The sequence below is a fragment of the Haliotis rufescens genome, unplaced genomic scaffold (genome assembly GCF_023055435.1).
Source record: "Haliotis rufescens isolate VD_foot unplaced genomic scaffold, xgHalRufe1.0.p SCAF_16, whole genome shotgun sequence".
Classification (NCBI taxonomy): Eukaryota; Metazoa; Mollusca; class Gastropoda; order Lepetellida; family Haliotidae; genus Haliotis; species Haliotis rufescens.
The window spans coordinates 14,010,907-14,028,764 of record NW_025963846.1 but is presented as its reverse complement, the minus strand read 5'-3'; the positions used below and the strand labels follow the sequence as shown (position 1 = coordinate 14,028,764).

Sequence of the window (17,858 nt, the reverse complement as noted above, 5' to 3'; positions counted from 1 at the left end):
AGAAACTAACATTCCGTGTAATAAGTATTTATATTATAATATATTGAACAATGATATCAGTTAGAAGCCATCCAGCTCGTTTGGGCGATATGAGGCTACACCTTTTAGCAGCGCTTTTAGATCTCTTTGGTTATTCACTTATGATTGTAGGGTTCGGGGAGAGCCCTGTGTAGGGCTTGTATATTACTGTTGGCTTTTTCAGTTGGCTCCGGTTATCTTAAGCTGGGTCCCGTCTCTTCACGACGCGCATAGAGGGCCGAGAACCAGCTTACAGTGTTTATGTTTTCGTGCTGGTTTCAGCCTGTATATATTTAGGGGGAGGAAAAGGGATAACGTGTTGTCGACGTGGGCATAAATGAAACAATGAAATGACTTACTAAATAACTAAATAGATTATTACATGAATTCTTACACGAGTTTCGTAAAATCAGTATGACACTCATTAGAGTGTAATAATGTCTTTATTACCCATTATTTCTTAATCCTTTTGAGCTCCCTTTTAGTAAAATATACTGGCCACAACCGCCGAATAAGAAAAACACAATTGTCAAATGACGTCAACAATTAACCTTCAGCTGTGACGGTTTTTTTTCTAGTGTGACATTATTCAGACCTTATATGTCACAATAAGATTCGAAGGACGTCAACAATGACGCCCGGGTGACGTGAACAATACTCTGGTGCGCGTGAAGTTATATTTGCACAAGTGCACAAACGATTTTTAACTCAGTTATTTCTTACCCTATGAGTAAAGAAAGTGTTAATGAACGATAAAACATGACAATTATTTTACTAAAAACATATAAATAACATTTGACTAAACACGGCAGTAAATTAAATAAAATCAAACTTGCCTATATCATAAATGCAGGGAGTTTGTATGAGACAAGCGAGTATATAGACACGTAAATCTTGGTTTCAGGGTGGCTGGCGGAATAAAGGTAAATGAGTGAGTTTGCTTTAACGCTACTTTGAAGAGAAGGTAATATCAGTTCAAGGATATGTACGCCCCGAAAACAAATCTGTGACGCTAAAACTAGCAGGACAGTGTAAGCGTCATCGTGGAATAAGCATAATAACGTTGGAATGAGTGTTCAACAGTAACCTGCACATGGTATCATACATGAACTACAGTATCATGTATTCAAGTCGATAGAGGTGCGTTTTCATGATGAGATTCTCACCTGATTCCTTTTTGTCATCGTATTAAAAGAAAAAGAATGCTTATATTGGCGTTATGAAAAAAAAGTATTTGTACGTAATGCAAATAGAAATGACACAGTATAAAAAATGAAAAGGGTTGTACTCTTGCCTAAATCACTATAGTAAAACACTAATATTGCATATAGGTTCCACAAGAACAACAAACGGGAAGGAATAAGGTGGGACAAAACGATGTTGCTGAGACAATGAGGAGAACGCCCGCGCTATAGCGGGGTAGACTGGGAAGCTTAATTAGTGGGACAATTGACGCGAGAGCATGACGGGAGCACACTGACTGAAACAGTTAGTCAAGTTTACTAACTTAGTGAATTTCACTGTCCACTGAGACACTAACATGTAAGATGATTTTTACTGATCAGTTCTTTGAGAGGCATTTAGAAGATGGAGTACTAAGTAAGGATAAGTAAAAGATAGATGGATGAACAACTTCTTTATTACAATATGGTGCGACGTTTCGATGTAGGTTCTAACACCGTTATCAAGCAAGTGATGCACAGAGTATGGTTGATATAAATCTTATTCTTACTTTACTAATCAGGAAGTATTTTTTACTAGGTGGCCTGTCGTCACTTAGAAAGGTTAAGTAGTAATCTGATGTACTGTCATTGTCAGCTTCCTATTAGGAATACAGTAACAACACATTGATTTTCAGTGAGTGAGTGAGTGAGTGGGTTGGGTTTAACGCCGCTTTTAACAGTATTCCAGTTATATCACGGCGTGTCAGCTTAATGTGGGAGGGAAGCCCGAAGTGATGCAGGTCTCAGACGTTTACCACTTCGGTGAAACCCGCGAGCATGGGTATGGTGCTGATAAACCTAGAAACATAATCGGGGCGAACCGGGATTCGAACCAACAATCATAGGTTTCTGGCGTGCCCAAGGGACGCGACTCTGCACAGCGAATCGCGGCGCCTTAGACGAACGGGCCACCCGTGCCCCCCATTGAATTTTCAAGCTCGGTTGGATTCGAACCTGCAACCTCTTGATGTACTTGATGTGTAGTTCGTCACGCTACCACCTGTTCTACGGAGACTGTTGTTATCAGAAGTGTCAATTTTCCTAGTCACAATTAGCTTGGTTTATTTGTACATTTTTATGTGAATATTTGACCAAATTCGTTTAAGTCTTGGTGGTATATGTGTTATGCAAGCGCCTATGAATCTGATTTGAACATCTAATTTCAATATATATTATACATCTCATCCATATTTGTCTTAAAGCCTGTTGATCAACTTTCCGAAACAAGGGAGATAACTGACTCTTAAATTCCAGTGTTACCTTTTATAGTCAGTTAACTCCCTTGCCTCGGGACGACGCCAGATGCTATGGAAAACATGTTTATATTCAAAACAAAAGGTATTATATGGATTATGAGGATGTTGTTTTTAGACTATCAGCTAATAGATCATTTCATGTGTTTAGACCCTAACTAATGCTTTCACAAAAATAAAAGTCCCAACAACTGGTAGTCAAGATCACATACTTTGTTTTCCGATATGTATAAATTGGCACGGCTCCCATGGCCGAAAGCTATGAATACACAATGCTTTCTAGAAAGTGGTCAAATGTAAGAAATGTTATATTTGGGATTACACTTTCGTAGTAAAGTACAAATTCTAGTACTTTGGGGGGATGAGTCCGGTCCGGGATTCGAACTTTGTGTGCTGGCGATTAGGTGCCTCACCCTGACACTGAGGGTTCGAATCCTGGACGGGACCAACCACCAAAATGTTCTAGAATGTGTACTAGAAGATGATTTAACTAAGAAAGGATAATCCCAAATATAACATTTGTTACATATGTCTTGTATGTGTTTATACTCTTAACACATTTTTTACAGTGTGGTTTAAATAGTGAATGATACTACAATAGGTTATACTACGATAAGTGATATTTACTAATCTTCAGAATCTTCGTGCAATCTACCAAGTACTAAACTTAGGGTACAAAATTCGCTGTTTATAAATCTTCTGACCGCTGTTAAGTTAATAAAATTCACTAGATTCTTTTTCTGCAGTAGAAGGGGAAATGTTTTCTTGTAGGGATAAGACTTTATCAGACGATAGGCCATAGGTATGAAAGAAAGGTTAACGTTTATTCCACTAACGGAGAATGCAGTTAAATAATTTGTAAAGCATACTAGGACACCAGAATGTGTAGCAACCCTAACGTGAGACCCAGGGCTAGCCAGTGAATTCTCGGCATTAATACATAATCTTCCTCAAAGAAAAAGATGAGGAATTTGACACTGAACTTTGTTGCTAACGAGAAATCATAGAGATATAGATCACTTCACAATGTTGTCCTCCACTGTGCTGTTGATCCCATTGTTTCACATGTACATTACCCTTAAGTGATATCATAGATGTGTGTCTGCAGTACTGCGCAGATGTGTTAAAGTCTGATATTCCTGTAACACAACAGAAGCAATGTCCACTGCTGATACCACAGAACAATAGCATTTACATGTCCCCGTTGATACGCTGCCGTGACACTGTGACAGGGCAGTATTGGAAGGCGAGGTCACAGCAAATTCACTGCTGTATTTGTTCGTTTAAGAAAAAGCTGAAGAAGATTCGTATAACCATGTTTAGCTGTATAGTACCCCCCACCCCTGGAACAATATTTAAGCGTTGTATACATCGCCGAGTAATGCTATCTTTTTATTTATATTTTCCGAGAATATATCTTTTTGACACTTAAAATTGAAATCTTCAAATCTCCGACGACAAACAATAGAGTCTTGTAAATGCAGATCAGCTGACCAATTAACTTTTTTTTTCACACACACACTAACATATTGCTCAAGTCGGCGAAAAACCATACTCACTCACAGACCCCTTATCACACATTACTGTATAGAAGACAACCCCCATATAACCCCGTGGCATGTGTTCCAGCGTTGGCCCGTTTGCAAAAACACGTGACTAGTTGATCACATGACGAGGAAGTATAGTCACATGCTTACAAGATGGCGTCCTCAACAACGGAACGGTGTTTACTATGGATCCTGTTTCTTCTAGTGTGTTATTCAACCTTTTCACCATGTGCCAGTAAAAGATATGAACCTAACTGGGATTCTTTGGACACTAGACCTCTACCATCGTGGTATGATGAAGCAAAACTTGGAATTTTTATTCACTGGGGTGTTTTTTCTGTGCCGAGTTATTCTTCCGAATGGTTTTGGTGGAACTGGAAAGGACAACCCTTACCCGCAATATCATTCTTTATGCAAGAGAATTATCCTCCAGATTTCACATACGCCGACTTTGCTCGGGAGTTCACGGCCGAGTTTTACAACCCTGAAGAGTGGGCGTCTATATTTGAAGAAGCTGGAGCAAAGTAAATATCCATGTACATTATCGATGTAAAGGACTACAGTTAACACTATCATTGATAGATCCTGATAGCTGTGGAGCTGTATATTAGACATGTACTGTCACTATCCTTTATGTTAGCTTGGGGAAGCTAAGAAATCATAGCAATAAACTGCTATGCTAGACATATTGACTGCATGGTTGCCCTTACTTTAATACGGGTGCAGGGTAAAACGGCACCCCAGCAAAACGTCACCGATTTCTCTGACGAAAACGGCACCGCATTTGGCGAAAACGGGTACTATGTGTCGGGCGAAAACGTCACCTCTATTTTCAATAAGGATATGAACGATTTTTGTAGTAATATATATGGTTTATTTACATGGTCACAGTTATCACAGCATGTTGTTGTTTTCTGACATTCTTCTCTCATGCAACACATCGAAAGGCCATTGTGAATAATTGTGATCTGACAGCACCACGTTAGGCCTCTAAATACAGTTTCAGTTTAAATTGAGTAAAGGTACTTAAAACTTCAAAGCTTATAGTGTTTTCACATTAAGTTAACTGCGCCTCCCAATCAGTCGGCGAGTAAATTGGATTAGGGGTTTAATTTCTTACTTGTTTTATTTCACAATTTCACAATTATTTGTGTTTGTAAGAGACGACTTGAGTTTAATTTCATTTATTTTTCTTCAAAGCATGTCATGTTTTCACAATAAGTTGTGTTGCGTATAAGCTAAGTTGGATTATAGTTGGAGTAGAGGCTAATTTCTAATGTACACTTGTTTTAGCATCTCACAATTATTGGTGTTTGCAAGTTACCATATACGTTTAATAGCACTTATTTGACCAAGGTAAAAGAAAAAATAAGGTGCCGTTTTTGCCAGGCCACAGTAGCCGTTTTCGCTCGAGTCGAGGTGACGTTTTGCCGAGGTGCCGTTTTCGCTATAACCCCTTTAATACGTATTGGCGACATTGCATAGTAAAAACCAGAGACCATATAATAATATATGGTCTCTGTAAAAACGCAGCAGTACACAGCTAAGATTTGGCAACTTTCTTAGATGAGGTGAGGTGAGGTGAAATGGGGTTCAACGTCACTTTATAGCAGTGATTAATGCTGATTTTATAGTGCTAACCAAGATACCATACTGCAATTTTACATGAATAGCCCATTAAGACACAGAATACTGATTCCGTGCCGAACAGTCCTTGTTTTAGCCCCTTAATATTGAGCGTGAGGCCGGGTAACAACAAGTACCATCTTTCAACATCTTTTGGTATGACCTGGCCAGGGATTGAACCCCCGACCTTCCGCTCTGCTAGCAGATGCTCTACCACTAGACCACAGAGGCAGTCCGCTAAGCTTAGGGATATACCAAAAACAGCAGTGACTTTTAATATAGCTTAAAACGAAAATGGCAAGACAGTTCCATTTATTTTAATTAACTGGATCAACAGTGATTAATAAGCTCCTTTTGTTTATATGTTATATATTATATCTGGTATTCTATTTGTCTCAGAAGGAGAAGAATACAACATAAAGGAAATATAAAAAGATTTTATCAAGTAATTCCATGTCACCACTATGCACATACTTGAAAGCAATATATTCCATCTACATTAAGACAAAGCACAAACATGGTTAGGATTTACATACTTACGTTTCATCCCATGCTGTGCTTTTTCAACAATGTTATTCAGATTGAGATGTTTTTGTAGCATATTTTCTTTGTAACTCGATTGTTTTAATGAGCAAAATAGAATTTGCTATTTATGTTTCACTGCTTTATATAATTAGTTGTAGCCATTTGTATTCTGTCTGTTTTTATGAAAGCGTTTTTTAACATGAAAACCATTTTAGGTTCGGAAGTATAGTAAAATTTGTTGCCATTTTTGGTGTTTCCATTTTGTACGGTTGTCATTCTTGGTGTAACTCTGAATAGCAGCACAGTGACTACAGTGCTATCAAAACAACTTCAGGACTCAGGCAACGATTATGACTGTCAAACCCACACCCATTCGCTGTACTGAATTGTGTTGTGATATTTGTGAAATGATGCACATCATGATACAGACAGTAATTTGTGGCTTCATGTTTTCCATGTGCTCCGGCGCATGGGAGGTTGATTCTGTCAGGAAGTTTGTGTTAAACTCTCGTGACTGGTTCATTGTGGCCTGTTCTGCACTCCGTTCAGTGTTTTGTTTTGTGACAGACTATAGGTTACTTACACAAACCCAGGTTGTTGTTGGGCCTGGTTATTGTCAAGTCTGTAAATGCTCTTTTTGAAAATCGATACAGAATTTAAATATGTATCGATACATGGGTAGGCATGATGTGTTTCTCATTGTGAAGTCTAATGTCAATACACTGGTGAATCATGACACCCCTACAGACCATTGAAACAATTCCATCTCGAAACACAAACATAATGTGTAGTGAATGGATTTATGCTGCCTGTTTCAGATATGTTGTGTTTGTGAGCAAGCACCATGAAGGCTTCTGTAACTGGCCCTGCAAGACATCCTTCAACTGGAACTCCAAGGCTGTGGGCCCAAACCGCGATCTTGTTGGTAAGAACTGTTATGCAATAGTACTTGGTAAAATGTCAATGAAAATCATTATCAATTATCAGTTACATGGATATCATTAAATTTATTATCATTTTGGGAGGCAGGTTGGCCCAGTCGTCTAAGGTGCTACAACTTGCTTTGCAGAGTTGCACCCATTGGTCACGTCTGAAACATTTGATCATGGTTTTGAATACCGTTTTTGCCCTGATTATGTAACTAGGTTTGTCAGACCTATACCCGTGCTCATTTTACCAAAGTGGTAAACGCCTGTGTCACTTCAGGCTTTCCTCCCACATTAAGCTGACGCACTGTGATATTATTGGAATACGTTTCCAAACTGCGTTAAACTTACTCACTCACTAATTTACTGATGTTTTACTGACAGGTGAGCTGGCTAGTGCGATCAAGAGCAAGACCAGCATGAAGTTTGGTGTGTATCACACCCTGTTCGAGTGGTTCAATCCCCTGTTTCTACAAGACAAAGCCAACAACTTCACCACCCAGAGTTTTGTGTTTGTAAGTGATACAACAACATCATGCAGATGCCGTCGGTTGCAACAACATCATGCAACTGCCGTCGGTTGCTCCAACATCATGCAACTGATGGCCAGTTGCAACAACATCATGCAGCTGCCATCAGTTGCAACAACATCATGCAGCTGCCATCAGTTGCAACAACATCATGCAGCTGCCATCGGTTGCAACAACATCATGCAGCTGCTGTCATTTGCAGCAACATCATGAAGCTGCTGTTATTTGCAACAACATCATGCAGCTGCCATCGGTTGCAACAACATCATGCAGCTGCCGTCATTTGCAACAACATCATGCAGCTGCCATCAGTTGCAACAACATCATGCGGCTGCCATCAGTTGCAACAACATCATGCAGCTGCTGTTATTTGCAACAACATCATGTAGCTGCCATCAGTTGCAACAACATCATGCTGCTGCTGTCATTTGCAACAACATCATGCAGCTGCCATCAGTTGCAACAACATCATGCAGCTGCTGTCATTTGCAACAACATCATGCAGCTGTCATTTGCAACAACATCATGCAGCTGCCATCGGTTGCATCAACATCATGCAGCTACCATCGGTTGCAACAATATCATGCAGCTGCCGTCAGTTGCAACAATACCATGCAGCTGCCATTGGTTGCAACAACACTCAATATGCTCAAAAAACCCTGGAAGTCTGAGAACAGACAATGTTTTTCTTCTCATTATAAGGGTGGCAACTCCCCTCTCCAGGCATCTGCCATACCACATAATTTGTCTTGGCATCCAAGTTAAGAATGTTAAGACATATCAGTGTATACAGCTGGTGGTCTCAAATTAGTCTGGGAGTTTCACCTAGAATGTAGGACCATTTAATTATGGCTAAATATTTTTATTGATTTAAAAAATAAATTTCAACTTTGAAGTATTGGCATCCAGGTACCAGAGAAACGTTTTATGGCACCCAGTGTACTGCACTCCCACATCCAGAATACCACTTTCCAGGGATCGGCATCCAGCATACTGAAAAGGGATTGACACCCTCAATTATGAATAATGAATTGAGTGGCAATTTTTAACAAATACCAACCTTGTTTGTGTTTCCAGAAAACAAACTATCCTATGTTTATGTCGTCTGACTTCTTTAACAGAACAGGTCTCTCCCTGAGCTGTATGAGCTGGTCAACAGCTATGAGCCAGAAGTAGTGTGGTCTGATGCCAGCGGTGGAGGCTCAGCGGAATACTGGCAGGCCCAGGAGTTTATTGCCTGGCTGTACAATGACAGGTGAGGCAGAATTACATCCCTTACCAGTGCCAGGATCTGCTGGTTATTTATTTAGTTTTATTCAGATCTGGAGTCAGTGCCAAATCCTATCCTCAATTATCCAGTGCTTCATATGTCCATTGTGTTATGCCTCATGTGAATGCAAGTTCAGCATAGATAGATTATGGATTTACCTCTAGCCAAAGTGTTTACCAACTCACAACACTTACAATCTCATTAAAATCAGATCTTAGTTCTCGCTATCGCTAAACAAAGATCTGAGGACATCCCATTATGGGTCACGTCAGAACGATCTTTCATCCAACCAATCAGAGCGTTGCTTACCAGAACATGAAAGTGACAGTCAGAATGTGTTTTCTAATCATTCAACCTCAAAAACGTTAACACGGGGTGTTCCAATCGACAGTTTCGGCCCGTATGACTGATTCCGTGAAGTGTCTCTCGCTTCCGTGGGATAAACATTTAAACGGAAGAGGTGTTGCACAGTACGTGAGAAGCAAAGCCATACAATCGCAACCATATATTAGACATTCCAGAATGTTTGTTTGTTCAGTTTTCAAAATTTTAATCGAGAACTGTGTCAACATATTTTTCAAGCGTAGTCTGAAATGGAAGTCGCCAGGTTGAAACTAGTTCAGTAAAGCTTGAAAAAGCTGCTTTCTCATTGCCTGATATCAACTTCTCGTTATTCGTTTCAGTGGTCGGTCAAAGTTCACAAAAGGTCGTTCAACCCGTAATGGGATGTCCTCAGATCTTTGTTTAGCGGCAGTGAGAACTTAGATCTGATTTTAATGAGATTGTAACACTGAGTACCATCCCTTGGCAGTGCCAGGATCTGCAGATTTATTGTATCCCTATTATGATCCGAGGTTTGTCAGCATCATGTCCATGGTAAACCTCTCAGACCTCGTCCTTTTGTGCATTCCTCCAACATGACAAGCTGTGATATGATTGACATATTGTTGAAATTAATGTTAAACCCATTTCTCCCACTGCTTAGATCTGAGCATTTCAGGAAATTCCAGAGCCAAATAATTTGTTTCTGTGAATAAATTAAATTTGATTTGAGACTAGAATTCCGAAAATTTGATTATTTCTAAAATAGGTTGGCACTGATATTGGCAAATAAATATATCCAAATAATTGTATGTCAACCCATGCAGAGGAAGATTTACCCCGTGGGGATCTGTCACCAGCAACCTATGCTTGTAGTAAGAGGCGACTTAATGGATTGGATGGTCAGACTCGGTGACTTAGTTGATTATGTGTCATCATACCCTAATGATATGGATCATTGTTTATGATCTCAATCACTAGATTGTCTGGTCCAGACTCAGTTAATTACTGACTGCTGCCATGCAGCTTGTATATTGCTGGGTTCAGCATTGAAAAACACGCACGCAGAGGAAGAGAGAGACACCATCACCTCTGATACTTGCATAATGTTTTGATCATGTCTTGAGTTGGCTGATGTTTGGGTTGAGCAAGCACTTTGTAAGAAAATGTTTTTGATATTTTGAATGTACACACAATGTATTTAATGATACACTGAATATTTCATTTCTACCTTTTTATTCACTAGCCCAGTGAAAGACACTGTAGTGACTAATGACCGTTGGGGCAGCGGCACTGACTGTCACCACGGAGGGTTCTACACCTGTGATGACAGGTACAATCCAGGTAGGTTGGACCACTCTCCTCACAGGGTTAGTATGTACACTTAAGAAAATTGACATCTATATGTTTGGCATTAGGGCTGGGAAGACTCCAAACTGACTACCCGGGTACCCACCCCCTATTACCCGACCCTACCTGGGTACCTGCTGTAGGTCTCAAGAGTTGGGTAGATAATGTCCAACTGGGAATAGTTTGACCGGAGCCCTGGCCAAAACTATTTAGGTACATACATGTATAAAACGATCGTTCATGCATACACTGAAGTTTACTGAAGTTTTATCTTTATTCAAACATATAAAAGTCAGAAGGAATGGGTGCATAGTTAGAAAGAAATGCGAACATTAGTGACTTGTAGTGTAACCACATAGAGTTCTAGATAATGTTTGTCATTAAACAATATATCACATGACTAACCATGGGTCTGGGTAGTCCTGTGGGTTGTACTCAGTACCAACTCGACCCGAGTACCCGAGTACCCGAGTTACCCATCCCAGCCCTATTTTGCGTGTATGAAGGTATTAATGTTAAAAGCTATCACATCCTGTGTACCTCCGTGTAGTGGGTTTACACAAAGTGTGCACACCGGTTTTTACTTTTATATCTCCATAAACACAAAAATGAAGTCAATTCTTTTAAAGAATTTCATTAACAACAATAACTCTACAGACTGCTTATTTGATAATTATCACAAATAACGGAAGACAACAGTACAAAATCAGCAACATCATACAGCGCAATAATGCGACACAAGGCCCACCCATTCTGTTATCAGCCAATCAAGGAACAGTAGTCTGTCAGTGGGTGTGGCCTAATGTTTTACGGTTTATGGAAAGTGTGCAAAAGTTGGAGGAGAAATAAAATACCTATTTTTGCATCTTTTGTTCTGTTCTTCAAAACGTTATCTGAATATATTGCCATGTGCAGCATAAGCAAGTCTCATCAGTCTTCAGTGTAATATAGTATATGCACATATATTCAGGGAGTCCACATGTAAGTTTACAATTTAGAAGGACGAACATAATAGTGCGTTTCAGCATGTTCAGTGTGATTCCACTGAGTCAGTGGACCTGCAAACCGATTATATAAGCATAGCCTCAGTACCTGTTGTAATATTCGTGTGTGTGACTCTTCCAGGTGTACTGCAGAAACACAAGTGGGAGAATGCAATGACTATTGACCATTATTCCTGGGGCTACAGGCGCAATGCTAAACTGACTGATTACCTGACCATCGAAGACCTGCTGGAAACCTTTGTGGAAACTGTCAGGTATTACATCATGTTTCTGTCAGGCACTTTGTCATACTTGTGTCAGGGACTGTGTCAGGTACTGTGTCATACTTGTGTCAGGGACTGTGTCAGGTACTGTGTCAGGTACTGTGTCATACTTGTGTCAGGGACTGTGTCAGGTACTGTGTCATACTTGTGTCAGGGACTGTGTCATACTTGTGTCAGGGACTGTGTCATACTTCTGTCAGGTACCGTGTCATACTTCTGTCAGGGACTGTGTCATACTTGTGTCAGGGACTGTGTCAGGTACTGTGTCATACTTCTATCAGGCACTGTGTCATACTTGTGTCATACTTCTATCAGGCACTGTGTCATACTTGTGTCAGGGACTGTGTCATACTTGTGTCATACTTCTATCAGGTACTGTGTCATACTTCTATCAGGCACTGTGTCATACTTGTGTCATACTTCTATCAGGCACCGTGTCATACTTGTGTCAGGGACTGTGTCAGGTACTGTGTCATACTTCTGTCAGGGACTGTGTCATACTTGTGTCAGGGACTGTGTCAGGTACTGTGTCATACTTCTATCAGGCACTGTGTCATACTTGTGTCATACTTCTATCAGGCACTGTGTCATAATTGTGTCATACTTCTATCAGGCACTGTGTCATACTTGTGTCAGGGACTGTGTCAGGTACTGTGTCATACTTCTATCAGGCACTGTGTCATACTTGTGTCAGGGACTGTGTCATACTTGTGTCATACTTCTATCAGGCACTGTGTCACACTTGTGTCAGGGACTGTGTCAGGCACTGTGTCATACTTGTGTCAGGGACTGTGTCATACTTGTGTCATACTTCTATCAGGCACTGTGTCATACTTGTGTTATACTTCTATCAGGCACTGTGTCATACTTGTGTCAGGGACTGTGTCAGGTACTGTGTCATACTTCTATCAGGTACTGTGTCATACTTGTGTCAGGGACTGTGTCAGGTACTGTGTCATACTTCTGTCATGGACAGTGTCAGGTACTGTGTAATACTTCTATCAGGTACTGTGTCATACTTCTATCAGGTACTGTGTCATACTTGTGTCAGGGACTGTGTCAGGTACTGTGTCATACTTCTATCAGGTACTGTGTCATACTTGTGTCAGGGACTGTGTCAGGTACTGTGTCATACTTCTGTCATGGACAGTGTCAGGTACTGTGTAATACTTCTATCAGGTACTGTGTCATACTTCTATCAGGTACTGTGTAATACTTGTGTCAGGGACTGTGTCAGGTACTGTGTCATACTTCTATCAGGTACTGTGTCATACTTGTGTCAGGGACTGTGTCAGGTACTGTGTCATACTTCTGTCATGGACAGTGTCAGGTACTGTGTAATACTTCTTTCAGGGACTGTGTCCTCTTCTAGACGTCCTGTTGCCTCTATCATTGCCCCAATGCACCTGCAACTGTCACAATGTCATCATTTCACACTTCAGCTGTGGCGGCAACCTGCTGATGAACATCGGCCCCACCAAAGATGGCCGCCTCATCCCGATCTTCCAGGAGCGCCTGAAGCAGATGGGGGACTGGATGAAGGTGAACGGGGAGGCCATCTACTCCACCCGGCCCTGGACACACCAGAACGACACAGTGACCAAGAGAGTCTGGTCAGTCACACATATTCACACCCAGTATATCTCTCTTCATATGGCATAAGGGGCGGTTGGGTAGCCTAGTGGTTAAAGCGTACGCTCGTCACGCCAAAGACCCGTCGTACAATGTGTGAAGCCCATTTCTGGTGTCCCCCGCCATGATATTGCTGGAATATTGCTAAAAGCGGCATAAAACCATATTCACTCACTCACTCACTCATATGCCATAATGCCACCCTCAGAGTCGTATCATTTTAAGCAGGGAGTGAGTTGATTTTTTATCCATGATTGTATTAAAGAAGATGACCCTGATCCAATCTTCTTTGTGGTGACTATCCCCCGATTTTCTAAAAATATTAAAATAGGATAAATTTGGCTTGTTCTGACGTTCTGCTGACATGTGCAGGTGTTGCGGTATTGTCAAGAGCCTGTATTAGTTTTGCCTCCCAACCACATTCAATAACTGTGATATGACAGAAATAGTCACCCTGACAAAATGCATCAGGTTGTCAGTCTCGGGGACTTTGTTCATTGTGTATCATTGTACCCCGATGGCATGGATCATTGCTCACACATTATTGTCTGGTGGTTGGAATATTGGGCATTCAACAACATACACTATATATGTCTCCATGATCTATGTGAAGGAGACAGTGTAGCCTGTAAGTGTTTTGTTGGAAAATTGTGAAGTCCTGATTGATGATTAGAGATGGGCAGTATTGTCGTAGTAAGTATCACAATACATTTGGAAAATTCGGGTATATTGTGTTTTTCAAAATCATGCATATCTTTTTTCCTCTTTTTGGCAAAGTTTACATAGGTGACAAGTCAAATTGAAATTAGGAAATTAGCAGCCTGATTCCTGTGATAAAAAAAGCCAAAACTTTTCGTGACCAGCTCCCTGTATATACTGTGTCTATGTATATACAACATCCAACAAAATGGTTCATGACTACGAAGCTGTCAAAATTTTTTGTTCAGGCTCATAAAAAATCACAGATGAAAGATCGCATGCAATATATTGTGGTTCATATCGCAATACATATAGAGAATCTATAGAGGGTGAGATTTTATTTATCATCCAACATCATTCTTCCAACTTTTTCAATCTGTAGACAGTAATTAGCTGTGTCTTCAGTGTAAAAAGTACTGCTAACAGCTTCAGTAGCAGAGCCATAAGTGATGTCATTTGATTGTGACGTCATGGTTACCAGTGACGTCACAATGGTCTGCAAAGCATTGTGATGTAATTTCATATCTACAGTGCAGATATCGCTTGATCTAATCCAAGCGATATCTCCTGTGGGAGCCAGTTTTGGATGATAAAAATCATTATTGCAATAAATTGCAATTAGAGAGTCAGGCCTATACCATTAGGGCTGGGATGGGTAACTTGGGTACTCGGGTCAGGTTGGTACTGAGAAGGACCCGGGTACCCACAGGACTACCCGGACCCGTGGTTAGTCACGAGTTAATTATCTAGAACTCTGTGGCTACACTATAAGTGACAAAGGTTCACATTTCCTTCTGACTATATATGTTTGCATAAAGATAAAACTTTAGTCAACTTCAGTGTTACATGACCAGATCAGTTTTACGTATATCTAAATACATGTTGACAGGTCAACCGTTTCCCAATCAGATATTTTGTACCTATCTCTTGAGACCTACAGCGGGTACCCGGGTACGGTTGGGCAATAGGGGTTGGGTACCCTGGTAGTAATTTGGACTCGTCCTAGCCCTATATACCGTCACTATTTTGGATTTTCATGTTTTTCACCAGGTATACATCCAAGAAAGATGGTGACCAGAACAACGTATACGCCATCATCCTTGACTGGCCTGAGGGGGACACCTTGACCCTTGGGGCCCCCGTGACGACCGTAGCAACAACCGTTTCCTTGATGGGTTACCAAGGCAACTTTAACTGGAAGAAAGGCAACACAGGAGGAATAGTCATTGAAATTCCACCGATTCCTGTCAACAAGATCCCTTGTATGTGGGCGTGGTCATTCAAACTTACTGGGCTCTCCAACTAAACAAGGGAAAGGGACAGACTTCATGTAGTATAATACTCTTTCACCATCTGAATCACCTCTTCACCATAAAATGTAATGAGTCCTGGCATGACATTTTTGATTATTGAATGATAGTTTAGCTCAGCCAGTGTTGGAATACCCCAATCAAGGGTTTGTATTCCAGAACTGCCCTGACTAAGATCCGAAGTCTGTTCTTCCCAGCATATGCCTGTGGTTGTTAATGACATTGGCATGACTAACACCCTTGTTTGGGGGTTTCACTTAAGTAGTAAACGTGTATGACCTGCACTGGCGTTTCTCTCACATTAAACTGAAGTGCTACAATATTTTCTTGTGTATAGTCCACACACCCCATTCTTAGGTACAAGTTCCAATTGTGGCACACCAAAAGACGATAAAAGATGGTACTTGATGTTACCCTGCCTGGCGCACAGCATAGGGGAAAAAAAAGGATGGGTCATCTCTAAGTCAGTGAACTGTGTCTGCATGGGGTATTCATGTTAGACTGCGGCATGGTATCTCAATAGGCTAACACTATAAAATCGGCATTAGTCCAGACTAGTACAAGCAGACACAAACACGTGCATGTAGGTCGCTATGTTAGTGCAATAATCTTGAATGCAACGTTAAACCCCATTCCACCTCACCATTGTGCCTTAGTATAAAACCTTCTTACTCAAGTGATACAAAATGTCAATAGTTGATTCTCACATTCCTTCTTGTTGATCTCATCTGGACCAAATAAAGTCCAATTATAAGGTTCTAGGGCCGGCTAAATCTGACCATGTTCCGCAGATCCTTGCTACATAGCTAATGGAGCCCAATTTCAAAAGACTTCCTGGTTTAGGAGTAGTTACCATGACAACATACAGTTGGGTACCAGCTGGGCTGTCATGCCTCTATACAGCTTCCTTATAGGATACATTGATCATTGAAACTTATTGTGCACATATACCACTCCAGAGGCCTGAGAGGGAAGCCTGCAAGAGCTCAGACTGCTCATACTACATCGCAGAAACGACGATGTTTCTTGCTTGATGACATGTCATTAGCTTACTTATTAAAAACAGACATGCATCACTACACCTCATAGTGGCGGGGTGGAATAGGTCTTCAGCAACCCATGCTTGCCGTAAAACGCAACTATGCTTGTCGTAAGAGGTGACTATTAGGATCGGGTGGTCAGGCTGGCTGACTTGGTTGATGTATGTCATCAATCCCAATTGCGTGGATCAATGCTCATGATATCAATCACTGGATTGTCTGGTCAAGACTTGATTATTTACAGACAGCCGTCATATAGCTGGAATATTGCTGAGTGCGGCGTTAAACAACAAACAAACATCATTGTGGCTGTATGACGATGGAGTTTTAGTGGCTCCTGAATAGACCTCTTGGCTCCTGAATAACCTCTTGGCTCCTGAATAACCTCTTGGCTCCTGAATAACCTCTTGGCTCCTGAATAAACCTCTTGGCTCCTGAATAACCTCTTGGCTCCTGAATAACCTCATGGCTCCGGCAACTGTTGAAGCAGGAACCAGCTGATATAAATGCCAGTCCATACTTATTTGGTTCACTCGTTTGTTGTCCTGTGAAGACAATTTTGACAAAGTGTTCATATATATAATGTAACATGATTGATGTTGTCATATTTTACACAAGTTCTTTACCCACATAGGATATACAGTAGTTAGTTTTATCTTTCATTTTGAAATTTGTCTCATCTTGATCAAAAGCTGTCCAAGACAACATGTCAGTGGAAATTACAAGTCGATTCATTCAATACAGAGCAGTGCACAAGATTGCATAAGGAGATTTGCATACTCCTTGGAATAACTCCAATCAAAGATGTGGATGTTCAAAGTTCTGTCATAAGGCACTTTGCATTTAACTACAGTGGTTGTGCAGAGGCAGAATACATCCTTTGTGTGTCATGCTGAATAAACTAACTTGTCACGGCCAAGGGTTTTCATGCCATCAAACTAATTCTTCTCTTGCCAGGACTATTCTACACAAGCCGCCATGATATAGCTTGAATATTGCGGACACCATAAACTCCTACATTTTGAACAAACATGTCTTGTATGAATTCTTTTTTATATAACTCAAGAAATAGATCCATATTTTGTTTTACATGTTTTTAGATTAGTTATAACAGTTATTCATGATTGATGCATAACGATTAACATTGTTCAAATGATTATTAATATATTTATTTTACAACTTTTGTAGATGTGCAATTATATGTTTTGGTAAATTTGTATTTTTACAAATTTACACAAGATGGGGGAAGGTCTGTTTGAAACCAAGTTCAGATGTTTTCTTGACACAATGTATATATATATATGGAATAAACAGTCAACTC

General features: G+C 40.5%; 1 protein-coding gene across 1 annotated transcript; it reads left to right on the top strand.

Annotated features, from left to right (window-relative positions):
- Positions 1 to 4,173: 4,173 nt before the first annotated feature.
- Positions 4,174 to 17,843, top strand: LOC124136075 (alpha-L-fucosidase-like). Its single transcript, XM_046501858.2, has 8 exons — positions 4,174 to 4,565; positions 7,011 to 7,117; positions 7,503 to 7,633; positions 8,770 to 8,903; positions 10,486 to 10,583; positions 11,715 to 11,847; positions 13,299 to 13,469; positions 15,238 to 17,843. Exons 1-8 carry the CDS (start codon positions 4,195 to 4,197, stop codon positions 15,491 to 15,493), a joined length of 1,401 nt encoding a protein of 466 aa, XP_046357814.2. The 5' UTR covers positions 4,174 to 4,194; the 3' UTR covers positions 15,494 to 17,843.
- The last annotated feature ends 15 nt before the right edge of the window (positions 17,844 to 17,858 follow it).

Bases quoted from the DNA above. Each gene is read 5' to 3' on its own strand.
- LOC124136075 (XM_046501858.2), top strand. From the start codon at position 4,195: ATGGCGTCCTCAACAACGGAACGGTGTTTACTATGGATCCTGTTTCTT. The intron at 7,634-8,769 runs GTAAGTGATACA...CTTCTTTAACAG, and splicing joins CCACCCAGAGTTTTGTGTTT to AACAGGTCTCTCCCTGAGCT. The intron at 10,584-11,714 runs GTAGGTTGGACC...TGACTCTTCCAG, and splicing joins TGATGACAGGTACAATCCAG to GTGTACTGCAGAAACACAAG.